This window comes from Camelus bactrianus, chromosome 14, assembly GCF_048773025.1.
Source record: "Camelus bactrianus isolate YW-2024 breed Bactrian camel chromosome 14, ASM4877302v1, whole genome shotgun sequence".
Lineage (NCBI taxonomy): Eukaryota > Metazoa > Chordata > Mammalia > Artiodactyla > Camelidae > Camelus > Camelus bactrianus.
Window position 1 is genome coordinate 47,289,450 of NC_133552.1, and position 27,921 is coordinate 47,317,370.

Below are 27,921 nucleotides of genomic sequence, written 5' to 3' on the forward strand. Positions count from 1 at the left end.
AAAGATAAGAACATTTTGGGGGAGGAGAACTGAAAAAGATAAGGAAATAAAAGTACAGGTAATCCTCAATTTAAATGGTTTGCTAAATCAGCTGTCTGGTACGTAAAAACAATGTTATTAATGGAGAATATATTCCTAAACCAGCTTACAAAAACAGCATACATTGTCTAAAGAACAGTACTAAAATAATCACTATGTACAATGATTCTGTGGGAAAAGGCATTCAAATTTCTAAGCAGGCATACCAAACACTTATCTCTCAACAAAGCCATTTCCTGTAACTTGTAAATACATGCATGTGAAGCTGAAATTACCATAACTCCAACTTCTACATGCATATGCAAGGTGTTTGATCCTTCCTTTTCTCAATCACCAACAAAAAACTGGCCTAGAATTGGGATGGGACTAATAAATAATGATCTATAGTGGCATACATTTATGCCAACCCAAAGCAGCAAGGTGAGATATAATTTGATGTTGACGGTTCCAGTAAGAGCAAGGACTACTGGTATAATGAAAAGAAAATAAATGCTAAGTAGTGACCCAAAGAAAGAAGGGGTTTCCTCTGAACCAGCCAGGTAGGCGAGAGCTCAGGAGATAAGTAAACACCATGAACAGCCACAATCTTAAGTGGCTACTTTTCAATTACAAGCAATCATATTATCTCTTACCACAGAAACTGTTAAAAAACTTTTTATCTGATGTTGTTGTTGTTGTTAATGATAGTTATTAGAACGACTCAAGGAGAATTTAAAAGGTGTGGGGAAAAGGGGCATCTATGTGAAATGTTGTTCTGTAGTCTCAGAGGATATAAATTAAATTGGGTATGAATTTAAATGTTCCTCATATCCATCACAAAAAGTTCTCTGAACACTCAAGGTAGATGTTCAGAATCTGAAAGTTTCTAATGAACAACAACAAAGTTCAAAGTGTAGGTAGATACAAGCTTACTAAATAAACCACATTAGGTATTGCCTGTTATTTAAATAAGTTGGACTTTTATTCACAATTGATAATGCATGATTTTTTACTAGAAAAAAAAGATAGCAAGGAAAGATTGGGAAAAAATGGGATTTTAAAGTTGGCTAAAGTAGTCAGGGGAAAAGATTTCTTTTTATTGGCCAATATAATGTCTGACAATCTCTCATTTCCCTATAACAAATATTATCTGTAGCAAATGCTCCATCTTTCAAATGACTATGAACTTTCCCTCCTCTGAACCTTCATACCACTTTGCACATTTTGTGTAGCACTTTTCCTGCCCTGGCTTGTGTCAGTCTAAATTCTGTCTTCTCCCATTTCAAAATTGTATCAAAATGTCTATCTCCTCTAAGAAAAGTTTAAAAACTAATGAGTCACTTTCTAAAACACAATTTTTTTGCATAAAACATAAGCAAACCAATATCAAATCCTAACATGTCAAAAGTAAACAAAAATAAAATACGTATCAAGCATTAAGCTTGCAGAGCTAATTTCATTATCTAAACTACAAAAGAAACTGTCTTTAGGAATTAAAGCATTACTCTTAAGAGTTCAATAAATTAACCAATTAAGACTGTAAACAATAGAATATACCCACAGAATAAGTACTTTTAGGAGATTCCTCTCCACTTGGATGGTAGAATAAAATGTCACTAGCGCACAAATAGGGTACCGCACATTACCTTCTCTCACTGAGACCACAGGATCCAAGGAACAAACATACCACTATTCTGTATTCAACTTCAATAAACACAGGACTCACTGTTCTTTATAAATGTTTTCCATTCTTGAGATTATGAAAATGACAAGAAGATAAGATTTATCATAGTACCTCTGGGTGGCAAATCCATATCTCCTGATGTTAGTCCTATCAAGTTAGGCCTCTGTGCATGCACTCTGTGTCTATACATAGGTCTGGAAGTATTTGTTATGCTTGGGGCTTCAGGATTGTAGCCATCTGTGTCATATGTATCTGGTAATACAAAAACTGTAATTAAAAAACAATTATAAAACTCCACTTGGTAATTTTTTATATTGATAAGAGAAAAAGTATACCATATAACATGTTACTAATTCATAACTAATGTTTTACTATATACATTAAAAATCAGTTTAAAAAAATAAAATGTTATTAAAAAGTAAAAACTTAGTTTTTTAAAAATCATAACTGATGACTTAAATTTAATGTACATTCACCATGTCTACATTTTATTCCACATAATTTTAGTGGAAAAGACCTAATAGAGCGATTCATTCTCTAGACATTTTTTAATTCCTCATCTAAAATTATATAACATTATTAATATAGAGAGGGCCAAAACTGCACCTGCAGTAAAAAGAGAAGGTGGAGCAGGAGGAGGCTGGTGATGAATGCCAGTTGTTACTACAGTAGGAACAGAACTGGTTGCAGAGTTTGGGGGAGCATCCATGCCGGATGGCTGCAAAGGAGGAAGTGGAGGTGGTGGTCCTGTCAAAACCAAAGAATAAGAAATATCATCTGAAAGCAAACAAATAAAATAAGTTACTGTATATCCAAACATGGTAAGTCTCATTTATCAGTCAAACTGTAATACCTACAAATACCAAACTCTTACAACTGTACTGGTTTTCTAGGGTAATATATTCTTTTAATGTATTCCAAAACAGGTCTGTTTTAAGCCATAAAGGACTACAGGCAGCTGGGATTCATTAGGGAAGTGTGTAATTCAGCGTCACCCCAAACCACAGTAAACCATAGGTCTGGCGTAGCCTGCAAGGTAGGGGTATATTCCAAATGGGAGCATCTTGCTCTTAGTTTCTAGCAGACATCTACAGGTTAACTTAAGATACTTTTAACAAAAGCAAGCATCAAACTGTTAACTTCTATAAAAAACTATGAATGGACAGACATTAAGTAGAGGCAAACATATTTACTTACCTGTGACAGGTGGTAGACTGGGTGGTAAGGGGCCTGGTGGTGGCACTGGAGGTCTCAGATTCACAGGTGGGGGTGTAAGAATTGGTGGAGGGGGAGGGAGTCCGGGAGGAGGTGGTCCTTCAACAACAGGAGGCTGTGCGGGGAAAGGCAGCATACCAGGAAGATTCACGTCTTCTACAACTACCGGGTCACTGCCATGATCAAAGGGGCACATGTCTCCTCTCATACAGAAGCCCTTTTCTGTGAGGAAGAGTTAGAAAGAAATACGAAAAGTGTTAGACATATACATTTTCTCTAAGTTAACAAAAGTTAAGAAAAACAGGAATGTTTTTGAAAAATTTTTGAAAACTAGGCAAGTGTAAGTAACCATATCACAAGAGCTACCTTCTAACTTCCAGTAGTATAAAATACTTATCAAGTGGTAATACAGCTAACATACACACTAAAAAAACATATCACCAAATTAAAATGAGTATACTTAGCTCTCAAGGTGATATAAAACCTAAAATTTTTGTTAGATTTTTACCATTAGAAACATTTCCTTTATTTAAATCTCTCACTTAAACTTTCAGAATACTGCAACTACAATTTTAACACAATTTACAAAACTTTTACAGGCAAACCTCAAGAGTCTTCAATTCATTAATAAAAGTATTACAAAGGTGATATTCACATTTCTATGTTCTACTGACATGCCAATAACTACTGATTTCTAAAGAAGTAAGTTTTGTCAAGAATGTTTCAGTAGCCAATTGCCTGATAAATAACTCAGTAGATACTACTCCTGTTTGGTAAATTCCAAAAATATATTAAGACTTAAGCACAAAGAAAGACTACCTTCAAATTGATATTTAACAGTCAGTGGGGACAATGCAGACTTCAATAATACACTGAGGAATTATGAAGTGCTTAAAACTAATTTCCTACTATTTTCAATAGGTTAACTCTGAGTAACTGTGTGTAACTTAAATTTACAGAATTTAGTCAGCTGGAAATATTAATTCAAGACTTCATGAAGTAGCTGAGAGGCTTACCATCATAGTCTCTACACCGTTTCTTTGGCATTGGTGGTCTTACATATGAGTTATGGTCCACTTGGTCTTCATGAAATTCAGACCAACTTTCGGTAGTGTTATTACCATGATGAGTAGGAGCAATTACTGTAATAGTGCTGCTCAAAGTAGGTACAGGGTAGTGGCCAGATGAAATGTTAGGTACCGAAGAGACTGGAGTATAATTGTTTTCTAATGGATCTGCTCTATCCAGGTCGTATTTAGGTTTTACCAGGTCCCTTTCTGCAACAAAATATAAATGACTTATAAAACTATACTCTGTTTTTAAAAAGTCTCAAATCTAAGAAATAGATATTTTTGCTAAACAAAGAAAAAGGTCAAATTTTACACAATTGTTCTTTTAAAAATTATTCAATGAATACACCATATTCCAAGACAAGCTATTTCTTTTCAATATGACCTAAAAGACCACACATAAAGTTGCTGTACTTAATGAGACTTTTCTTAGAGTTTTATTTGTAGAAAAGGGACTTTTTATTTTCTTCATTGCAATCTTAGTATGCGTAACTTCAGCCAACAAAATAAAATATGCAGTAAAGTATGGTTACTTTTTCTGTGATAAACATTTAGCTGTCATCCATCTAAAGGTCCTAGCATGGCTTTTTTAAGTGAACACTATTCACTGAAGACAAGAATGGATGAGTAAGGAAGAGAAAGAAAAAGGAGTTCGTAATAAACATGAACGAAAAAATTAAGTGGGCTAATGAAAGAGAATTTACCAAGGGAAGAGAACTAAGATATTAAGGAGATCAGGTAAGTGAAGCAATGTGCAGAAAGACCTAGTGTATCTAGATCAAAGGAGAAAAAAACTCTAAGCAAAGAGTAACAGAGAAATACAAGGTTTATACAAAGGCCACAAATTTTCTAAAGACTAAAGATAACTATACGATAAAGGTCACGAGGCAGTAAAAATCTCAGCTTGAGTAAAGGTGTTTTACTCTAAGGAGTTTTAGTTGTTTTACTGCCTGCAATGTATTCCTCTCAGGAATACATCAGAAGAAAAATTATACATGTTGGAAATGACATACTCTTGCAAACATACACATCCAAAATGAAAATTTTTAATTGTTTATACATATTGGAAATGAAAATTTTTAATTGTTTTCAGTTTTGAGGTCTGATATATAATAAACTGAACATATTTAAAATATACAATTTAGTGAATTTTGATCTATGTATACACCTGTGAAACCAAACATGATTAAAATAATGTTCATACTGTGCATACTCATCACCCCAAAAAATATATCCTTGTGCCCCTTTATGATCCACCCCTCCTTAACTCCATCCCAGGCAACCACTGATTTGTTTTTTGTCATCACAGACTAGTTTGCATTTTCTAAATTTTCTCTCTCTCTCTCACACACACTCTTTTGTGTGACTTCTTCCACTCAGCATAACTATTTTGAGGTTTATTTATTTTGTTGCATATATCAATAAGAATTAAAGTCTCCTTTTTATCTTTTCTACAGGTATACCACAATTTGTTTCTCCATTCACCTATTGATGGACCTCTGGGTTATTTCTAGTCTTGGCTATTACAAATAAGGCTGTCACAATCATCTGTGTATGTCTTTTTGTGGAGATACACTTTCATTTCTCTTAGGTAAACACCTAGGAATGGAATGGCAGGGCCATTTGGTAAGTGTAGCCTAACATTCTTAAGATACTGTCAAAGTATTTTCCAAAAAGTTCCAGTTTATCTCCATCCTTACCTACTCTAGGTAGCTGATGGGTATGAAGTGGTAATTCGTTGTTTTAATTTACATAAAATCTTTTAAAGAAATTTTTAAAAATCATCACTTGCCTGGACCACAAAATATATCAAAACAGAAAAAAATGAAGATAACAATGACAATATAAAAAAATTTTTAAAACTCTCAAATACAAAATTTTTTTCACAATAAATGCCAACCAAAACATACGTATATATGGATTATTTACCCCTGCTTCGTGTCCTGCTTCTGCTTCTAGTCCTGCTTCTATCCCTATCCCTGTCACGAAGCCTCTCTTTACTCCAGCTTCGACTCCGACTCCTGCTATAACTGCGACTTCGCCCTCGTCTTCTATTGTACCGGTCTCTGTACGAATCTCTTCGAGGAGGGTTTCGATCATAATCTCTTTTTCGAGAACGATCATCTTTCTTCCTCTCATCACGACTTCTAAAAAAATATACAATCACTTTTATGAAAATAATTTCTAAGTGGATACAAGAAAAACTCCAACTAAATGCAAAAGTCCTATTTATTCTTGTAACATTATGATTCTTTACCCCACCATCAGAATACAAATAAAGGAAACTCAAACAACTGAAAAACTGAACATCATCAATTTAAGTACTCTAAAATCTCTTTAAAGGAAAAAAAATTCTTTTGAAGTACTAATTCTTAGTTTTATACACAAAGGTATCTATACATTAAAGCATCTGTACATACATCCTATAGTATATATATATATATTGTCTTGTACACAGTCTCATACTTAAAGGTATATATCACATGTATTGCACTCTAAATGCTTTTGAAGCCTTAATGGGAAAAATAATTTACTCACAGTAAAGGGAAACTTTGTACTAAAAAAGATCTCACATTAAGATTTCACTGGGAGCAGGGTGGGTATAGCTCAAGTGGTAGAGTGCATGATTAGCATGCATGAGATCCTGGGTTCAATCCCCAGTACTTCCTAATTACTGCCCCAAACCACCAAAATAAAATAATTAAATAATACAATAATAAATAAGTAAAATATTAAAAAAAGAAACTTCATTAGAATTTAAAGTTAGAAATAGAAATAATAACTAACATATGTCAATCACTGTTCTAAATCTCACTCTAGGACCTACAAATCTCACCCAGATATTCTTGGTAGAAAAAGATAGTTACACTTTCCTAGACCAATAAAACAGTAGATACTACTTTCCCCTACGTAAAAGAAAATCAAGTCTCAATATTCATATAAAAGATAACCAATGTCTAAACATTGAACATAGTTCAAAGAATCAATTACCTATTTTCTCTGTATCGGGAGCTTGACTGGGGAGGACTGTGATTTAGCCTTCTAGAAAACTTCTTCTCTCGCTCTTCCTCCTTTGTGATCTGATACACAAAGAAAAATGTGTGTAAGTTTAATAACAGTTATTCCTTGCCATGCTACTGTTTCAATGACTTAACTATTAAAATAAAAGAGCAAAATACCTCTTGCAAAAGTATTCAAACAAAATAAATTTCTAAATACAATTACTTAACAGTAAAAAACAGGCTTGCTCAAAGTTAAAGTGAATAATAAATTCATAAATGTTTATCTTAGGTAACAGTAGTGAGAAAACATTTCAAGCAAATGTCTTTGTTTTTAACATAACTAGTGGAAAGCCAATTTTATTTCTTCTTTCAAAAGTCCATTCAAGTTTTGGATCCATGGATTTCGTCTGGCACCAAACAATACATAAGGGGATATAGGAGAATGCATTAAAAGTAACCAAGTTATAGAAAAAGGAAACATTTGAGAAAGCAATATATAAGGTGAAACTAGTTCTGTAGTTTTCTTATAGTAGTATGACAGCTATATATATTTCTCTTTCCTACAATTCATATTATATAACTAATAGAAAGCAGTCCTGGATCAGTTCCCTTGATCAGTGCTACTTTCTGTAGGCCAGAATTTTCCATGCTGCCCAGAAAACTGGTTCCACAGGACATGAATAGGTGCTATTAGGAAAAAAAAAAGGATTTAGAAAATAAACAAATTCAGGAAATACTGAACATGACCCTCTGTAAATATGATAGGGCTCAAAACTTTGCATTTTTAATAAAAACTCTAAGATATTCTAATGCAGACAGTCTACAGATACTACAAACACGTCCCAGTTTGTGTCAGTTATTTCAGCATCCTTTTGGGCAAGAGCCTCTCGCTGTCAAGTGTCCCACATGGCATGATAAATTAAATGGAAGTCCTATCAACAGACCAAACTCTGAGAAACAATGCTTAAAAGCCTTCTTTTAACAGTTTCCCTTTGTGTGTGTGTGTGTAAGTACTTTTGTCCTACTCTTCTACCCATTTCAAACCTCACCCCTGCAAAAAAAAAAGGGGGGGGAGGCAAATACAACCCTCTTGATGCCTTTCTTCCCTTCTATTTGCTTCCATGTACTCTTGCAAGTAATTTATGTTGACAGATCATCATATTCCATAGTACATGTCCATGAGTTCCACAACTGGGAACTCTTACTACATCCACAGCCATTTTAAATCCAGATTGGCATCTGACATTTCCATTCTGAAAGATGAAGGACAAATATCCTTCACAACTAGTCAAGACAATGGTGTCAAATATTATATCAACAGATGTTACGACTAACGCTTCAATGTTAACTCATTTGGTGGGAAAACTTCTTACTGCTTCTCAAACCAATAGCCCATGATTTACTAGAGATTTTTTAAGAATTAATATATACTTTGCAATAGCAAAGTATCTGAAAAAAAATCTGAAACCCAAACTTCCATCAATGGGCAAAATTTAAATAAATTATTATATATCTCTATGTAGCATAAGCAGATGTCAAGACAGTATCTACTATCCCATTCTTCCTTACTAATAGAACCCCTATACTGTTAGATACAAAACACGCAGTTATAAAATTATTTCTGGTCTTTCCTGGCAGAACCCTTACACTGTTTAGATACGAAATACGCAGTTATAAAATTATTTCTGGTCTTCCCCAGCTGATGGTGTTTTATGTGTATGTGTGTCTGTGTAACTATATACACATACATATGTGTAAATATGTTCAGATATAGAGATAAAAATACACTTGAGAATTGGTATATAATACATACGTAAATATATTGTGGAAAAAACCAGAGTATCAGGTGAAAAAACCAAAGATCACAACCAAAACCACATCACCCATCACACAACAGTCTTTCAACAATAGCAACTGCCATTTACTGAGAACCTACTTTGTGCCACACACTCTGCCATGTGCTTCACAGGTATTAGCTTCCTATTCCTCACAACAACCCTCTAAATATTTCCATTTCACAGCTGTGTAAACTAAAGGTTGGAAGAGTATTATTTTCAAGGTCACAAAGCAATGGCTGGGAAAGGCAAATTTTAACCAAGATATGTCTGACCTAAAACTAGGCTATCTGCAGAAATATAATAACTTAATTGTCAACAATTATCTTTGCTAAAATTATAATTTTTAAACATCAACTTGAGGATATTTGAATTATTATATGATTATTAAACAGGAATGGCAATCTTGTAAAAAGATAAAAAAACTTCAAAACCTCTTAAAGTATGAAGTAATTTCCACTGCCCTGTGAAGGTCCTTTTATTTGACTACCTTAAAAATAGTCTCCTACAAAATGCATGTAGGCAGAAGCAAACAGATCTGTCAGTCTAACTAATCTCACAGAACAGGTAAGAGTCCAGAACTATAAAATACTGTGTAGAAGAGTTAAAAGCAGGCCTGAGACTATTATTTTTAGAAAGTCATGCTGACAATGTAGGCCCTTGGCTGGCATCTGCAAACTTTGACTTCTGAAGGTTCCCATCATTCCCTGATAACCATAGCTCACCATGCCTGAACTGTCTATATAAACAATATGGTTAATGCTAAACATCTGCTTTCCTCCTTGGAGTCTCGGATTCTGGTACATACTACACTGAAGGTGCCTATGTTACCATCCCTAAATAAAAACCCTGGCACTGTATCTCTAATGAGCTTCCCTGGTTCGTATGTGTTGTCACTACTCATTAAGCACACCCTATTTGACTCCACTGGGAGAGGCTTCTGGAAGTCTGTTCCTATTTTCCCCCAGACTTTTCACCATACACTTTTTCCCTCTTTGCTGATTTTGCTCTGTATCCTTTCACTGTAAGAAATCATAGCCATGAGTATGACTATACACTGAGTCCTGTGAGTGCTCCTAATGAAATCATCACACCTGGGGGTGGTCTTGAGGACTCCCAACACAGATACAGAAAATAAAACTCAGTTTAATTATTACAAATAGGTTTTTAAAGAACATGTAAAATTTAACACAGATTCTTACCTCTTCTTTTTTTATATCTTTTTCTTGGTGCTGAAAAAATTCTACCTTCAAGCTTCCTGATGATGGCTGCTCTGGAGGAGGTAGGTAACTCTTTGTATTCACAGCATCAAAAAGTTTTTCCACAAATATCTGCGTCTCTAGAAACAAAACCAAAAATACCACAGATTAAAAAACATTTCCTAAGATATTAATTCTCCACTTCTCTACCTCAGACTTAAATATGATGAAACATGCCTTCACTTTACAAATCTAAAAATTATACTAAGACCAGTAACTTCCTGACCAGTGTGGCATGGCACAAGTCCCACGGTAATACTGATCTATTCAGTTCTCAGGGTGGTGAAAGCCAGAATACACAGAACCTCTGGGTCAGTCGTTCCCAGCCATGACTAGTTTCCAAGTATCCTACCCAGTGTGCCAAACAGAAATATTATCATTAACTATATACTAGCAAAGTGAAAAAAGTTGAGAAGTGCTGTGCTAGACAAAATTCAAAGTAGGTTTCCAAGCAGTATTATCTTTCAGTCACTGTCCTGATCTTTTAAGAAAAAATGTCATTATTCTTTAAAAAAAAAGCATAACGATGCTAATGAAAGAAAAGACTTCTGTTATAAATAACCTACGGATATAATTAGTAACAATACTATTTGTTCAACTTTGTTACAGTTAAAGCCTATCTCTTACTGAGCTCCTTTAATACTCTCTGAATCTTATTTCGAATAACTTATTAAAGTAGTGCTTTTAAAGTAAAGATCTTACCTTTTTGAAGAAATACATCCAGTTGATCAATACATAATGCCTTTAACTCTTTTTCACTTTTGTCTTTCTTTACCAAAGCGAGAACATATTTTGCTAGGGCTGATGGATCTGCATCACAGCTGAAGAAAAAAGCAATATTGAAGGAAATTTAGCCATAAATAATCGCACATTCTACAAATTCCAGTTACAAACTAAGTCAGTATGATAGTTAAGTGAGTTAATACATGTTACAAGCATCTGGCTCATAGAAAGTAATAAAGAAATGTTAAGTTCTTCTTCCCTATATTAATATACTCTACTGAACCCCAGTTTGTTCCATGAGCTGTGTTCCATATTTTACATACTGTACTTAGTTCTCAATTTAACTGATGAAACTGAGGTTCAGAAAAAAGCTAAGCCAACTGCCCAAGACTACATGTAGTTAGTAACAGAATCAAGATTTAAATCTAAATTTCTTACTCCAAAGTCCACACTCTTAACCACTACACCAGATTGCCTCTTACAATGATCTGCCCAAAATCCAGACTTCCGATTTACTTATTCCTATAAACATCTAGTTACAGCCACTAACTCCCTACCCATCCAATTACTCCTACAAAAAAAACTCCCTAGAATGCCTCCCTATATCCTTAGTTGCTATCCAAGGCACAGTCCCTCTAATTTACTACTCCCTGGACTCTCCCCTTTTCAGGTTAATTTTCAGAGTTCATTATTTCAAAGAGCCTCTAAATTCCTCAGCCACATTTGCTTCACTTTCTTTCTACTAATCTTCTATGTCACCAAGTAAAATCCCTACCTAGAATCCATTTCCCTGCCCCACTTTACTTACTTTCCTAGCTTGGCTTAGTTTCATGCTAATAACATAAATGATGCTTAGTAAATTATATTTTCAAAGGACACTGATGACACAAAAAGGCTTACCAATCATGGCTTTAAAAAAAGACAAATATATTAGGGAATTACAGTAGGGAGAGAAGACTACAAATGAGGGGGGAGGTAGGATAATGTAATAGTTCATTTATGGAAAAACATACACACGATATATGACATCCTTCAATTGATTTTTATTGCTCTTTATTATAACAACTGTTAGCAATTCTGACTCTAATGATAATAAACATTATTTTAATAATAAAAACAAAACAGAGATTCCACACGTCCTAACAAAAGTTCAAATGCTAGGATATTAATAAGGAATGTATATACATTAAAGCTAGAAAATACTGTAATAGGTAACACCAAAAAGTCTTAATTCCTATACATATCCAGAATGTAACAATTTTACAAAAGTAGAGCAATGCAATGCCACTGAAACAAAAAGTACATCTTAAAGATACTGAATAGCTTTGGTTGCACAGCAGAAACACATATGGAAAACGTGACTTTAAGTGAATCAACAGGTCTAATTCAATCATCTGTATTTTGCTTTGTTTTGTAAGCCACATAGATGAGTCTGATACACTGCCAGAGTTGAGAAATTACTCTATTAAGGAATCAGTATAGCATTTATCATATGCTATTAACACTCCTTAGTATACATCTTTGGGGTGACTAAATATGTCTTCAAACTTTTCAATCTTCCCTTCAAAAGGTAGAGCCCAATTCTCCACCCTTTGAGAGTTGGCTCAATTTAGTGCCTTGCTTCTAAATAGAATATGGCAGAAGTGATGGTGTCTCACTTCTAAGGCTGAACACCATCTAGGTAATAAAACCATGGTATCTTCCTTTCTCTCTTTCTGGAATCATTTATTCTAGAGAAATCAGCTGTTACATTTCAAGGACATTCAAGCAGCCTTACGGAAAGCATGTGGCTATGAAATGAGGGCTCCAGGGAGGACTAAGGTCTCTTGCCAATAGCCACATGTGAGTGAGCACAGAAGCCGATTCTACAGACCCAGTGGGTCCCTGAGAGGACTGCAGCACTGACCAACAGTTTGATTGCAATCTCATCAGACTCTGAGCCAGAAATACCTACTGACCTACTCCAAATTTCTGACCCACAGGAATGATAAATGTCATGAGATGACAAATGTCTGCTGTGCTACTAAGTTTCAGGGTAATTTGTTAGTAATCATAAACTAACTTTTCTCATAGACCTATTTTCATTTCTTTACAAAGACTTGAAGTGAGTTATAACCTAAATAAGAAAATTCATTTCAATGGTATATGAGATTTTTAAACATTTTCTCTTTGAAGTTTAATTTCAATATACTTACTTATAGCAACCTTTTTAATTCAGACAAAATGATTCATGATAGGTTAATTTTTCATGTTTATCATGAGCATGGAAGTACTTAGATCTGCATGAAGAAATGGGACAATAACCTCATGACGTATCTATAGATACATTTATAACTGACAATCTGGTAATACTGCATGAGAGACACATGAAACAATACTTATTCATGTTAGGCAACCTGAATAAGCATAATCAACTAAACATTAACCTAACTAGGTATCAAGCTAAACCTACTTCAGTTTACTAGAAATCACTGAGAGACATAATATTATCAATGTGTTATACTGTTTTATTGCAACTGCTGTTAACAAGCAAATTCAGAGTCTCCACATTGAATCCAAATGCTATGATTTTACTGAATATTGGTTTGGTGGTTGTGGTAAATTTTCAGTTTAACAACGGCCATTCTGGTAACTGTCACTTTGCATCTCTCTTAGCCAAACACCAAATCTATTCCATTCCCTCCAGTATTTTTTTAAATAGGGCACTTTAAAAGTGAATTCGAATACTAGCAGCTAAATATGTGGTGAAAGAACTTTGTGGTTTTGTAATCATTATGGTACAGACTACAGTTTAACGAAACAGCAATACAGAATTCCTAAACAATCTTTGTTCAACATCTTCTGTTAGAAGCAATTCAAATCAAATCAAAAACCAATAAAAGCCACAGCAGCCACAACAAATCAACTACCATATACAAAAATGCTAAATACCTGAAATAGTCTGAAAGGCAGATTACTTTTTAAAATGTGTTAGACTGAAAATTATATAGAAGCACAGTTTATAATTTCACATTTAATAATAAAACAGGTAAATATGCATTTAGAAGGTAACTTTTCTGAAGTCCTATAGGAACTCATTTCATTTTTATTTCAAAATTTTTGAAAACAAGAAAAGGTCTGTACTTACAAATTATAGCTAAACAAAATACTTTGAACCACAGAAGTTTAATAATATATCAAAATGTTATGGATCAGGAAGAGAAGGCAAAATGTGCATCCCCTTTTCTATTTGTCCTAATTAAAAGTACCAATGCTACTTCATCTGAACATCTGGCAGTAATAACCTGCTATGCAAAATTAATGAAATAAAAATGTTCAAATCACTAAATCAAAAGAAAATTAAATTCTGATAGTAAGTGGTCATTTTAAAAAACTGTCTCCATGACAAGTCAGATTGTTCATGAGGTACTGTGCTACACCAGCTGCTACTGCTGATAGGTTTGTGATCTGAATGGCACATTATCTTGTTAGAGCTAGACTTTACCCTCTGGTATACTGCTAGCATTTTGGAAACATGTGAAGGAAAAGTGGGGCTAAAATCTCCTTTCAGATCATGAAGAGAGAAAAAAAGATTTTGAAAATGTTAAGGACAAAGAAATAACACTGAAAGAGTGAATACTTCATTCCTACCTTAGAAAACACTAATTGAATTCGCACTAATTCTATGTTCCATAAGAACTTCTTAGCCCAGCAAAAGCATAAATCTGCCAATAAATTATGACTCTGACCAGAGAGTTTTCCAACTCCAATTACCCTTGGGGGGGGGGGGGACAGATAAAACACAAAGAAAACCAGAAGCTACAAAGTAAGAAACACATGATTTACAAAGCACTGTGGAAGATGGGGTCAATGGGGAGCAACTAAGTATTTTAACTAACAAAAGTCACATAGATAAAGTGTGAAAGTGTGGCTGCTGTTGAAGGTAAACAAATCATAAAGATGCAATAAAATAGAAAACAGAGAACTAGAGAGGAAACAATGCAGCTCTCCTGTGCAATAGGAAGTACCACTGCTTTCATTTTTAGATGCCACCTTTTATAAATAAACAAACTCAAATATTCTTAGAAGAAGATTGCCAGAATGGTAAATGAATATCATTATCAGACAGCTTGCTAGGGATTCTTGGCCTAGAAAATTGAACTGTCAGAGTGAACTTGGTAGGTTTTCAAATAATTGAAGGCCTATCACTAGAAAGAAGGATTACATTTACTCAATATATCCTCCATGGGATATAGTTAGAACTAGTAAGTAGAAGCAACAGATTTTGGCTTAAAATAGAAATTGAATTTTTTAATAATAAGAGCCTCCCAAAGGCTGAATAAAATGCCTGGAAGAGTTCTCCATCACTAGAATGGTGTCAAGCATAAACTGAACAGCCCCTGGCAGATAAGTACTAGACTGGATAATAAATCCCTCACAAACCTCAAAGAGTATAATCCTTAGGTTTAATTTTGTTTATGATATTATACAAAATATAAGATGCTACAGTACTTTCAGTTATTGATCTATAAATATTAGTAACAAAGTTTTTTAATTACACAAAAACTATAGATAAATATAAATTATGAGATAATTTTATCAAAAATATATGAAAATTTTTAAATAGAATTTTTCACTCAAATATGTAACCTTTGAGCCTCTGAGACAGAAGACTGAAAGAGAAAGAAAGAGAATATATGTACAAATCTATTTCACTCTCATTAGCTCATTTGTCAGGGACCTTTTCTTTTCCATTTTCATAAGGTTCTGAGAATAAAATTTAAAAATAGTTTGATTACCTTCCAAATATCACATTCATTTCTGACAAATACTTAATAAGTATCTACAATGTCAGGCACTGTTCTAGATTCTGAGGATCTAGAAAAAATAAAGTCACTGTTTTCAGAGTTTACATTGGTTGTGTAGGGAGGAGACAGACAATACATACATATAGGGTGTTTTCATGTAGAAAAGTGCTCTGAAGAGGTAGGTAAGGGGGTAAAGTACAGAAGAAGAGGAATGAAGGGAAGAAAAAGAGGAAGAAAAGGAAGGGAGGTGAAGGAATAAATGAGTAGATCCTAGCTAAGAACATCAGAAAAGGACTTTTGATGAAGTGATATTTAAACAGGGAACTGAATGCAATGAAAGCAAGCTTTTTGGCTATCTGGAAAAAGGAAAGCCCAGGCAAAGGAACCTGACAGAAAAGGCCTGAGGTGGGGATCTACTTGACACGAGGAAGAGGAGTCCAGTGGGATGGAGCATAGTGAGCATTCCTGAACATTTAAATTTCTAAACTCTCACCTCTGCAAGGATTTAAAATTAACTGCTTCAATGACTTCTGATAAATTAAAAATCTAAACCACTATGAAGTCATTCAAACCAATGATTTTAAAGGCATAAAAATAAAACTTTATCAATCTCTGAATATACTGTGTCAAGGATACAAATAACAGTATTGCCCTTGAAAAGGCATGGGGTGAACACCTAAGAGAGTCATTCTCTTACAGCTACAACTGCAGAGGGGAGCATACACAATAAGTATGTTACAGAAGCCAAAGCAATGCAGAAAATCAAACGTTCTAATAAAGTCTCCCCCCAAAAGAACTTAATTTTCTTAAGAAAGATTTCAAATAGCATGAATCAAAAATCACCCTTAGAGAAAGCTGAACAGCCACATGTAAATCAATGAGGTTAGAACACACCTTCACACGATACACAAAAATAAACTCAGAATGGCTTAAAGACTTCAATATAATACATGACACCATGACACTCCTAGAAGAGACCACAGATGAAAAATTCTGACATAAATCATACCAACGTTTTCTTAGGTCAGTCTCCCAAGGCAATAGAAATAAAAGCAAAAATAAGCAAATGGGACCTAATCAAACTTATAAGCTTTGGCACAGCAAAGGAAACCATAAAAAGACAACCTACAAACTGGGAGAAAATATTTGCAAACAATGGGACCAACAAGGGTTTAATTATACAAACAGTTCATACAACTCAATAACAACAAAAAAAAAAACAACTCAATCCAAAAATAGGCAGAAGACCTAAATAGACATTTCTCCAAAGACATACAGATGGCCAGTTGGCACATAAAAAGATGCTCAACATCACTAATTACTAGCGAAATGCAAATCAAAACTATTATGAGGTAAAATCTCATACTGGTCAGAATGTCCATCATTAAAAAGTCTGTAAGTAACAAATGCTGGAGAGGATGTGGAACAAGGGAACCCTTCTACACTGTTGGTGGGAATGGAAACTGGTGCAGCCACTATAGAAAGCACTATGGAGGTTCCTTAGAAAACTAAAAATAGAGTTAGCATATGATCCAGCAATCTCATTCTTGGGCACATATCCAGAGGAAGTTCTAATTCAAAAAGGCACATGCACCCCAATATTCATAGCAGCACTATTTACAATAGCCAAGACATGGAAGCAACCCAAATGTCCATTTACAGATGAATGGATAAAGATGTGATATTTATACACAAAGGAATACTATTCAGCCATAAAAAGAATGAAATAACGCCATTTGCAGCAACATGGATAGACCCAGAGATTACCATACTAAGTGAAGTCAGTCAGAAAGACAAATACCATGATATCACTTATATGTGGAACCTAAAATATGATACAAATGAGCTTATTTACAAAACATACTCATAGACATAGAAAACAAATTTATGGGGATCAGGAGAGGGATAAAGTAGGAGTTTAGGATTAGCAGACACAAACTACTATATGTAAAATAAACAACAAGGCCCTACTGTATAGCACAGGGAACTATATTCAATGTCCTATAATAAACCATAATGGAAAATATGGAAAAGAATATGTGTATGTGTGTGTGTGTGTGTGTGTATACATCTGAATCTCTCTGCTGTACACTAGAAACTAACACAACACTGTAAATGAACTATACTTCAATTTAAAAAAATCATCCCTAGATATAAAGGTTGTAATTAATCCTCCTAACACACTCATCATACGAGTATTTACATATTAATTTAGGGGCTTCAAAATAGTAATGAAACTGTAAAGTATTAAAAGGAAATAAAATTTAAAAAGCTAACACTCCAGTCATTCCAGAAAAATATTTCAAAAAGTTTGGAGGGTTTAGAAATTCAGTGGAAGATAACTGATGGAATTTAACCCAACCTTCCATTTTCAGTAATCTTGAGAAGGAGGAGCTGGAGGTGGCAGTGGAAATTAAAAATTAAATTTAAATATGTTAACTCAGTAACTTTAGAACACGGATATACACCCACATCTGTTCCTACCAAATTTTCACTTTATATTCAAGAAAAATACCTAATTTGCAACAAAGTCATACAATTATTCTGTACTAAGAATTACTCTTTTAAAAACTCAAATTCCATTACAACAAACATAATATATAATTGAAAAATTCAGTTGCCATAGTTTATACAGCTTCATTCAATTCAAACAGAGGCAAAAACATTATTTTTTCATAGTAATCAGTTACAGCAAAGGTTACTAATTAAGAATTATTGCATTCCCACTCATTCTACAAAATAAAATAAAACCACCACAAAAGAAACATATCTAAATATGATCTTCCATGAGCATCACACAAACCATTTATCACTGCAAGAAACTTACCACAAAACATATAATTATAACACTGAAAACTATTCAGTTAGTTCCTGCATTCTCCTATATTACCCCTACATAATGGCAAAAATTTCTTCTTACCCTTGAGAGCAGTGGTTCTCAAGGTCTCAGAATCCTTTTACACTTTAAAAATGATAAGAGAACACAAAAAGCTTTCATTTAAATGGATTATATCTACCAGTATTTACCACATTAGGAATTAAAATTGATGTAATTCTAAATTATTCAGTTTAAAATAACAACATATCCATTACAATTTAACATAAATAACCTTGGTGGGGGGGGGGCAGGAGAAGTAATTATTGGTATAAGTAAACGGGACATCCAGTGGTAGGGCTGACTTAGGGCATAGCTGGATCCAGGAGTTCAAAAGATGTCAACAGGATCCTCCCATTCCATTTGCTTTCCTTTGAATTTGCAGGTGCTCTCCAAGTTGCAACAAAGATGGCCCTGATCAGTTCCGAGCTCACATTATTCTGACAGCTAGTGAAGCCAGAGAAAGGGGCCTGCCCTCTCTCTCAGAGCATCATATTGATCCTTGAAAATGACTGATCTTCCCCAGTTTGAGCCATATCCCCACTGCAGGATGGGCAGAGCTCCATGACTGATAGCCTCACCTGAAACTAAACACAGGTATCTCCTACTTCTTGAAATTTGCTTTATGCCACTTTGTAAAACTTTTACAAAAGACCTACATTAGTAACTGTTTTCACTAACCATGAGAAATCCAAAAAGGACGTTTGCTTTTACATAAAAAGACAAAAAGCAAAAATAGTGTCCAGCTTTTTTTTCTTTCTTTTTTTGTGCAGTGAGCCATACTGAGGTACCCTGTATCGTGAGCAGCAAGAGTAGCACTGCCAAGCTCCTTCCTCAGGAACTACATTGGGCATCCTCAGCATTCAAGTCACCATAGCTATGAACTGTATCTGTAAGCATGTGTTTGATCTCGATTTATTTTGTGCATCCATTAGCAAGATGTGTCCTAAGGTAACTGCTTCTTCACTTAACACTATTTTGGCTTCTAAAAGGTTTCAAAGGAACACTCTACTTTTGGACAGATGGAAACCTGTACCCTATATTTTTTATGAAAAAAAAAAAAGTTTTATTTCCACAATGAAATAAAAATGTAGTGAGAAGACTGACAATGTTTCACATTTTTTTGCAAATACTAGTAATATCTGGCCTAAATAACAGACTGATTCTTTAGCCTACTTTCACATTCACTCTGTTGTGATACGCTGTTTGGGTTGAAATATATGAAGAAAGTCTGTCCTCAACATAGATATACACTTGGAAAACCGAGGAAACCTCAAAAGACCCCATGAAAGGGTCTCAGGAAACCCCAGGAGTCCTCACACTACATTTGAGAATCACTGCTTTAGAAGTTATTCAGAAAGTGTTCATTAAATGTCTAATTCAACATACTCCCAAAGATAAGACCCAATAATCAGACTGCAAAACTCTATAGTGTTCAGTGCAAAAAGGAGTAGCCCAAATAGCAAACTGAGCACAGAGGTGTGGTTAACAGAACAATGTCACAGAACTCTCTTAAAAGTGGAACTGCAGAAGAAATACTGATATGGCAGCCCACAACAAAATTCCACATTTAGTATATGTTTTACATTCCAATTCACAGTTGAGGAAGGGCTGAATTCTCTGGGGAAGGGCTCTAGCTTCCAAAGACTTCAGTTTCCTTATATGAGAGAACAGATGCTCTGCCAAATTAGAAATAATTACAAATAAATATGATTACAAATATGAGAGCATTACTATTAACCTACCAACACCAAAAAAAAAAAAATTACTAAGGAACAAAATACAATAAAATTTAAAGTTATAAGATGTCTATTACACCCACCCCATCTTCAGAATAAGTGCTAAAATCTAGTTACTGTATTTTAAGCACTATTCCCTATCAAATCTATGTTGTCTTCTAAGCCAAACTGTCAGCTTTTCCTTGAAGCAGTGCAGTATTGCAAAAAAAAAAAAAAAAAAACCTGACTGAATTCCAAAAATCCAGGGGTTTTCAGATTCCTAGTCTAGTGTTATCTTACCTTATTCACAAATTATGTAATCCTAGGTTAGCATTTTATTCCCCTAGGCTTCAGTTTTCTCAGTTTTAAAACAAAGGCACTGAACTATAAATCTGACAATAAGATGCTAAGCTTTCACCATCATTGCACTCCCTCCCCTAATCTCATTCCCAGGAACTTTCAGTTAACTGAACTTAAAAATCATTCAGTATGTAATTCTAAATTTTTTTCCTCTAGGTCTTTTTCAAGAGCCATAGAATTCCCTTTCCTGAACACTCATGAGCAAATTTTGAGCCTCTGGGAAGGACAAAGAATAACTAAATTCTACTAAGGAGAAACATTTTATATATTCTTCCTCAATTGCCAGACCTTAAGATGCATACATATTTCTACCACTGTTAAAATGTTACTACTAGTGTGCTTATCTGTTTCAGACTAGGTAACTGTGTCTACCTTTTTCCTAGAACCAATCACAATGTTTAAGAAGTATCTACTAATTATCACACTATGTAACAGTATACTTAATTAGGGGCAAATCAACCAAAACTCACAAAAAATAACTCTCAGTTTAGGTCAAACCCAATAATAACAAATATAAAGGTGTACAAACAAGTTCAAAAAGCTGTCACAGATACCCAAAAAGTTCAATAAAAAGTCCCCAAGCATTCTGACAAGTCCTTCCTAGCTGCCTTTTTCTCTATATCCTTACTGCTGAGACAGCCCTCACATATATTCAGTACGTATGTTCTAAGAATATTACCTCTCTTCCTACCTCCTGCCAAAGTCCAAATTCTGACATTTTACAAACCACTCTTAAAATCAGAATTAAAAACTGCTACTTAGACTTTCTTGTTTCCAAAATGCTATAACCTAATCAAATCTCTAAACATCAAACTTTCATTCTTAAAAAGAGACATGATCAAGTTATTTCACTGCTTTATTAATCTTCCCCACTATCCCATAGCTTAGTCCCCAAAATGTTCACACACTTCAGCATGGCAATAAAACTTTTTCTTGATTTGAAACCAAAAAAGGATAACTGGAGTCAAAAACCTTTTCCTAACCATAATGAACAGTCATAATTGCTCACTGAATACAACTGTTCTTCCAATTTGGGAGTACTCACTGTCACCAGAAGCTTCAAAACTTTAACATTCCAATTTGAGAAAGTGCTTGAGAAACTTCACAGACTAGTAACTGCAAGTTTATAAACTAGTTTTCAAAATGGGATCTCTCTCTCTCTCTCTTACACACACAGTCTGCCTGTTATAAAGAATTAAATTTTTTGAAAGAGTAAAATAAATACTGGATATATCTTTAAGAAAATAATATAAAAATAAGAAGGGTCACATTGATAATTTCTTTTAAATATGCCCTAAAAAGGTTCTAAGTTATAAGTCTAAAAGTACTTGTTACATTTGAAACTATATTAAAGAGCAAAAAATGATTGCTGAACTGCTTATTATTGCTTATGTGTAGGATCTGAAATTATCCAAATGTTTTTCATTTACAACAATGATTTCATTTAAGATTTTTATAAATGTTTTTTCCATATTGTTTTAAACTGCCGGTAAGCAATGGAAAATCAATAATTAGAGAATGTAGGCACAGCAATTGTTGTGTTGCTTTTTTCCCTTGTCTTTTGTAGGGGAACCACCCAATTCTATGTGAAGGCTTGGAAGCCTAAGAGTTTTGCAAAGCCCTCCTGCTCCACTCCCAGACTTTGCTAGTGCGCTGGCAGGTCTCTTCTAGTTCCCCTTCCCTGCTTCCAGAACTACTCCTGTGTTTTTAGTTAGTAAGTGTTGAGTGGTTAGCTGTTTTATGACATTGTTCCATTGCCACTGTCCTCCACTGATTCTGACAAGAAGTCAGCCACCATTTGAGTCTTTGTTCTCCTGTATGTAATGTATCTGTGTTTTTTCTCTCTTTGAATACTTTTAAGATTCAGGTCAGCAGTTTGACTATGATATGCTTAGGGCTCTGTGTATGTATGTGTGTTTTTATCCTGCTTGGTTTTGTCATCTTAGATACGTATTTTGATGTCTTTCATCAGTCTTGGAAAGTCCTTGATCATTATGCCTCAGTTTTTGCTGTCTTATTTTTCTTTCCTTTTTCCAAGACTTCAGTTACTTGTATTTTATACTGTTTGATACTATACAGATATCAGATATATCTTTTAAAATTACTTTTATTCTTTTGCTTTTGGTTTGGATATTTTCTACTTTCCTATATTCAAGTTCATTGCTATTTTTTCTCTATGGTGTCCACTCTGTTTTAAAGCAGAATTTTTTATTTCTGTTATCATAGTTTTCACTTCTAGGTTTTTCCATTTGACTCTTTTTAATAGTTTCTGTGTATTAGCTTAAGTTCCCCATATCTTTATGCATGCTATTCACATGTTCCGATTCTGTAGCATTTTTAGCAGTTATTTTAAAGTACTTATCTAACAATTCTATTATTTGGGCCATCTCTGGGTATGCTTCCATTGACTATTTCTTCTCATGTGGATCTCATTTTCTTACTATTTTGTGTTCCTTATTATCTGATCTTACTCTAAACATTTTGTGTAAAAGAACACTAAGGTGGAAACAAGTAAATCAGATTTCTCCTCAGTAAAAGACATGTCTTTTCTTTTGTTAGCCTGTAGAGTGGAGTCAATCATTCTGTAACTGATGCAGCTTGGGGCTTTGTAAGCAGCTTTACTTTGATTCAGTTCACCATGGCTCTAAATATTTCGAGGGCACAATCAGAATTTTCCCTTTCATAGGATCTAGAGTCTCAGCAGTAGATCCTGTGCCTTACCCTCTAATGTTTGAAACTAAAAGAAAGATGTAAAACCGATGACCTAAGTTTCCACCTTAAAAAGAGGGACAGGCCAACAAACTAAACTCAAAGTATGAAAAAAGGAGATAATAAAAGTAAAATATTAAAACAGAGAACATAAAAAATCAATAAAGCTAATAATGTTCTTGGGAAAAGTGAATAAAACTGTACTACTAGAAAAATTAGTCAAGAAAATAAGAGTAAAATTACCAACATCAGGTGTAATTTTAAAAAGGGGAGGAGGAACATTACAATAGATTCTATAATCATATGACTAGTAAGGCAACAACATAAACTCACATAGACTCTATGTCAATAAATCTGGCAACTTAGAGAAAAATCCTTGAAAAACATAAACTGTCAAAAGTGACACAAGAAAAAACATGTAAATAGACCTATACCTATTAAAGAAACCAATTTTGTAATTTAAAAAAAAATCCATCCTACAACAAAAACTTTAGTTTCTGATAGCTTCACCAGTGAAGTTTACCAGACATCTTAGAGAAAAAAGTAAAATTCAGATAGCCCTCATAAACAAAAGCAAAAATTCTTAATAAAATATTAGCAAATCAAATCCAGCAATATGTATAAAAAGGATAAAACATCATGGCCAAGTAGAATTTCTCTCAGGAGTGCAAGGCTGGTTTAATGTTTGAAAACCAACCCCCATAATAATACACAATATTTATAGGAAAAGAGAGAAAAATCCACATGATCATGTCAATAAATACAGAGAGAAAATCCACATGATCATCTCAACAAATACAAAGAATTTGACAAGTTCAACATCCTTTCATGGCAAAGCACTCAGCAAATTAATACAAGAAAATCTCCTCAATCTGGTAAAAGGTAGTTATTAAAAACCTAGCACTAACATCAGTTAATACTGAAACATTAAGTCTCTTTCTCCCAAGACCGAGAACAAGAAACTCTTACCATGTTAAGTTAACTTTTACTGTCATTCCTAGCCAGTACAATAAAAAATGAAGGCATTAAAAAAAAAAAAATCAGAAAGTAAAACTGTCATTATTCACAGATATAACAGGTAGAAGAAAATTCCAAAGCGACCACAACTAAGTTCACTTAGAAAGTTGAAGAATACAAAGTCAATATGCAAACACCAATCACTTTTTTATATGTAACAATAAAAATTGGAAAATTAAATTTTGAAAGCTTTTATAAAACATCACATGCCCACGGAAAAAAATCTAACAAAAGATTTACATGACTCCTGCACAGAAAACTACAAAATGTTGCTAGGAGAAATTAAACTTAAATAAATGGAGAGATAGATACACCACATTCATGAACGGAAGACTAAATATTATGAATATGCTCTTTCTTCTAAAACCGATCTCTACATTCAACACAATCCTTATCAATAATCACACAGGTTTTCCTGTAGAAACTGACAGGTTGATTCTCACCTTTCTAGGGAAATAACAAAAATCCAGCAAAACCTAGACAATCTTTAAAAGGACAAACTGGGAAGATTTACATAACCTGATTTCAAGACTTATTACAAAGTTAGTTGGCTTTAGACAGTGTGGTATGAGCATCAGAATGAACAGTATCATTGGACCAAGACAGAGTCTACAAATAGACTCAACTATACAGCTAACTGATTTCAACCAACAGGCAAGTCACCTAATGAAAAAAGGAAAAGTCTTTTTAGGAATTATTTATGGAAAAATTAATAATACACTTATTAAAGAAAAAAGAAGCCATTAACCCTATCTCATTTCATATGCATTTTTAAAAATTCATTTTAAGTGTACAAACCTCTTGCTCGCTTGGGTAGCACATATACTGAAGTGTAAGACCTCAAAGTTTAGTATATAAATTAGGTACAGTAAAAGATTAACAACAATAATAAAAAATAATACTAACAATATACTGTAATAAAAGGTAAGAGAATAAAAGGTAATCTCTCTCTCCTTTCAAAATACTTCATTGTACAAATTGAATGACTTTTCCACCTTAAATACTTATCACGCACAGTTGCTGTAACTTTTGCAGCTTAAAGTGCAACAGCAAAATTAGAATTTCTTTTTCCTTCTTCACAATTTCACAAGTAAAAGTTTCATTCTTATTACTGTAAATCTGAGCAACCTCAGCATAGGATTTTTTCTTAAGTTGAGAACTAACACCATTACACTTAAAGAAAGCACTTTATGGCTTCTTTCTGGCATATCCAAATTGCCACCATTACTACTCTCATGCTTCGGGGCCATTATTAGGTAAAATAAGCGTTACTTGAACACAGGCACTGTAATACCATGACCTGATAACCAGGACAGCTACTAAGTGACTAATGGGAAGGCTATGTTGGACAAAGGATAATTCACATCCCACGTGGGACAGTGTGAGCTTTCATCATGCTACTCAGAAAAGCACACAATTTAAAACTTTTAAATTGCTTATTTCTGAAATTTTCCATTCAGTATTTCCAAACCTCAGCTGATCATGGGTAACTGAAACCACAGAAAGCAAAACCACAGATAAGGGGGGACTACCATATACAAGTTACAGAGTGGGGAAAAAAAATCTACAGTACATTATACATGAATAAAGAACTCCTATAAACCAACAATAAAAGATAGCCCAGTTTTAAAAATAAGCAAGACTTAGACACTTTACAAAAGATTTAATAGTCAATAAGCACATGAAAAGGTCCTCAATAGCATTAGTCATAAAGAAAATGCAAATTAAAACCATAATGAGAATTAAACTGTTAGTCCAAAAAAATGTTAGATGCCATTTCATACTCACTATAAAGGTTAAAAAAAGGAAAAAAATTAATAAATAAAAACCTTGACAATACTAAATATTGTTGAGGATATGGAGCAACTGGAACTCTCATACATAGGAGATAACAATGTGAAATGGTTCAACCACTTCAGAAACAATTTAGCAGTTTCTTATAATGGAAAACATAAATCTACCCTATGACCTAGCAAACACCCTCCTAGGTATTTACATATATGTATTTTTTTTTCCACAAAGACTTGAATAAGAATATTCATAGCAGCCACACTCATAATGCCAAAGTTAGAAAGTAGATGCATTTGTTGAGGAAGGAAAGAAAAACCTAGAAAGAAGCACAAGAAAATTTTCCAGAGAACACTCTAGAGCTTGTTTTATGGGATTACTCTGGTGTATATAACTGTCAAAACTTATGCAACCAATCTGTTTATGTTAATCACACATCATAAATATACACACCATAGTACTATTTGTTCAGTTACTCGATACAGGATGGTTAAATAAATTACAGTACACCCATTACATTAAAATACTATGCAGTCTTTAAAAAAAGGTGGAGAGGGCAAGCTTCCTAAGTATTATATGGAATAACCTCCACGTATAATATCAACTATGTCAAAAAAGAGTAAGAAAAATATACAAACATATTTGCTTGTACAAAGGCAAAATATCTCAGGAAGAACCAATGAGTAACATATCAAGTGTACTCCACTGTTTCATACACATGCAAAATACTAAATATCAAGTTTAAAATAAACTTTTACCATTTCAGAAGTTACTATTTGTAAACTGAAAAGGATTTTTCCACAGAAAAAAAAGGTAGTGGGAGGTAGTGAGTAAGTCTGGTAGGAAGGGTTTACTATCCACTCATTTCTTTCATTCATTCTCAATTCTCTGGGACTAATGAAGCACGAGGAAGAAAGAAAATTACTAGAAGCCATTTAGCTCAAGTTTCAGTTACTCATTCTCCATATGTACACACCAAACACTGAAATACCTTATTTTCCATTTTACTCATAATACAATTCTTTTATCTTGGTCTATGCATATAAAATAATTTTATTTGAGAAGTACTGTAAGACAAAAGGAACTGCTAAAACAGGTAGGAAATGCTAAATCATTTTAACTACCCATCACTCAGATGGAAAAGCCAACTAAGGTTGCAGCAGTAAAACACGGTAATGGGTCAATTTAAGTTAAGAGGGTGAAGGTCATGAAAAATATTTTAGCCATTAATTAATTATAGGAAAACTCTTCTACCAACTGTAAAATTCATCAGACTAGAATTAGAGTACATTTCTTTTGTGTAGCTCCATGAAAGCCAGCAATCTTGCACACAGAAGCATTTACCAATACTTTAATGAATAAATGTTAATACTCTTCAGTGTCCTTACCCTCTTAAAAATACTTAAGTTTTAACTAATCTGAAGGTGCTATAAGGTAAAAATAAAGGGAAAGGGACCCAGAGATGAGTAAAACTTCAAAATGCTCACATACCTGCTTTTATAAAATAAAATAGTTCTACACAAATGCTTCTCTTTCCTTAGGTCATGAGTGCACAAAGTAGGGATTTCAACGAAGGCACTTGAAACTCAGGTGTATACAACACACAAGACATTGTGCTGGATGCTATACAGAACAGGAAGACATTTAACCTCTATTTGGAATTTACTTTCAAGGACCTTAAACTTCTAATAATAATGCTGGAAAATTTAAGAATTAGTTAGTAAACAAGTTTGGAAGTGATGAGTATCATAAACAATGCAAACAGAGAAGAGTCATGGAAAAATAAATCACTGCTTCCAACTGGACAGATGATAAATGGCTTTCTGGAAGAACAGGAATCAGCTTGATCTTTGATTTCAAC

General features: G+C 33.9%; 1 protein-coding gene across 26 annotated transcripts in view; it reads right to left on the bottom strand.

Moving 5' to 3' along the window:
• The window catches only part of RBM26 (RNA binding motif protein 26), a 77,525-nt gene that overhangs the window by 42,443 nt on the left and 7,161 nt on the right, over positions 1-27,921 (bottom strand). For 19 of the 26 annotated variants that reach the window (XM_074378396.1, XM_074378389.1, XM_074378395.1 and 16 more), the window contains exons 2-9: positions 10,786-10,904; positions 10,027-10,163; positions 6,979-7,067; positions 5,917-6,134; positions 3,934-4,194; positions 2,900-3,139; positions 2,309-2,479; positions 1,814-1,969 (exon numbers count right to left, since the gene is read on the bottom strand). In XM_074378396.1, coding sequence (XP_074234497.1) covers positions 1,814-1,969; positions 2,309-2,479; positions 2,900-3,139; positions 3,934-4,194; positions 5,917-6,134; positions 6,979-7,067; positions 10,027-10,163; positions 10,786-10,904 — 1,391 coding nt within the window. The remainder of the gene's footprint in view (positions 1-1,813; positions 1,970-2,308; positions 2,480-2,899; positions 3,140-3,933; positions 4,195-5,916; positions 6,135-6,978; positions 7,068-10,026; positions 10,164-10,785; positions 10,905-27,921) is intronic. The other 7 variants (XM_074378400.1, XM_074378399.1, XM_045509142.2 and 4 more) reach the window with 3 other exon arrangements.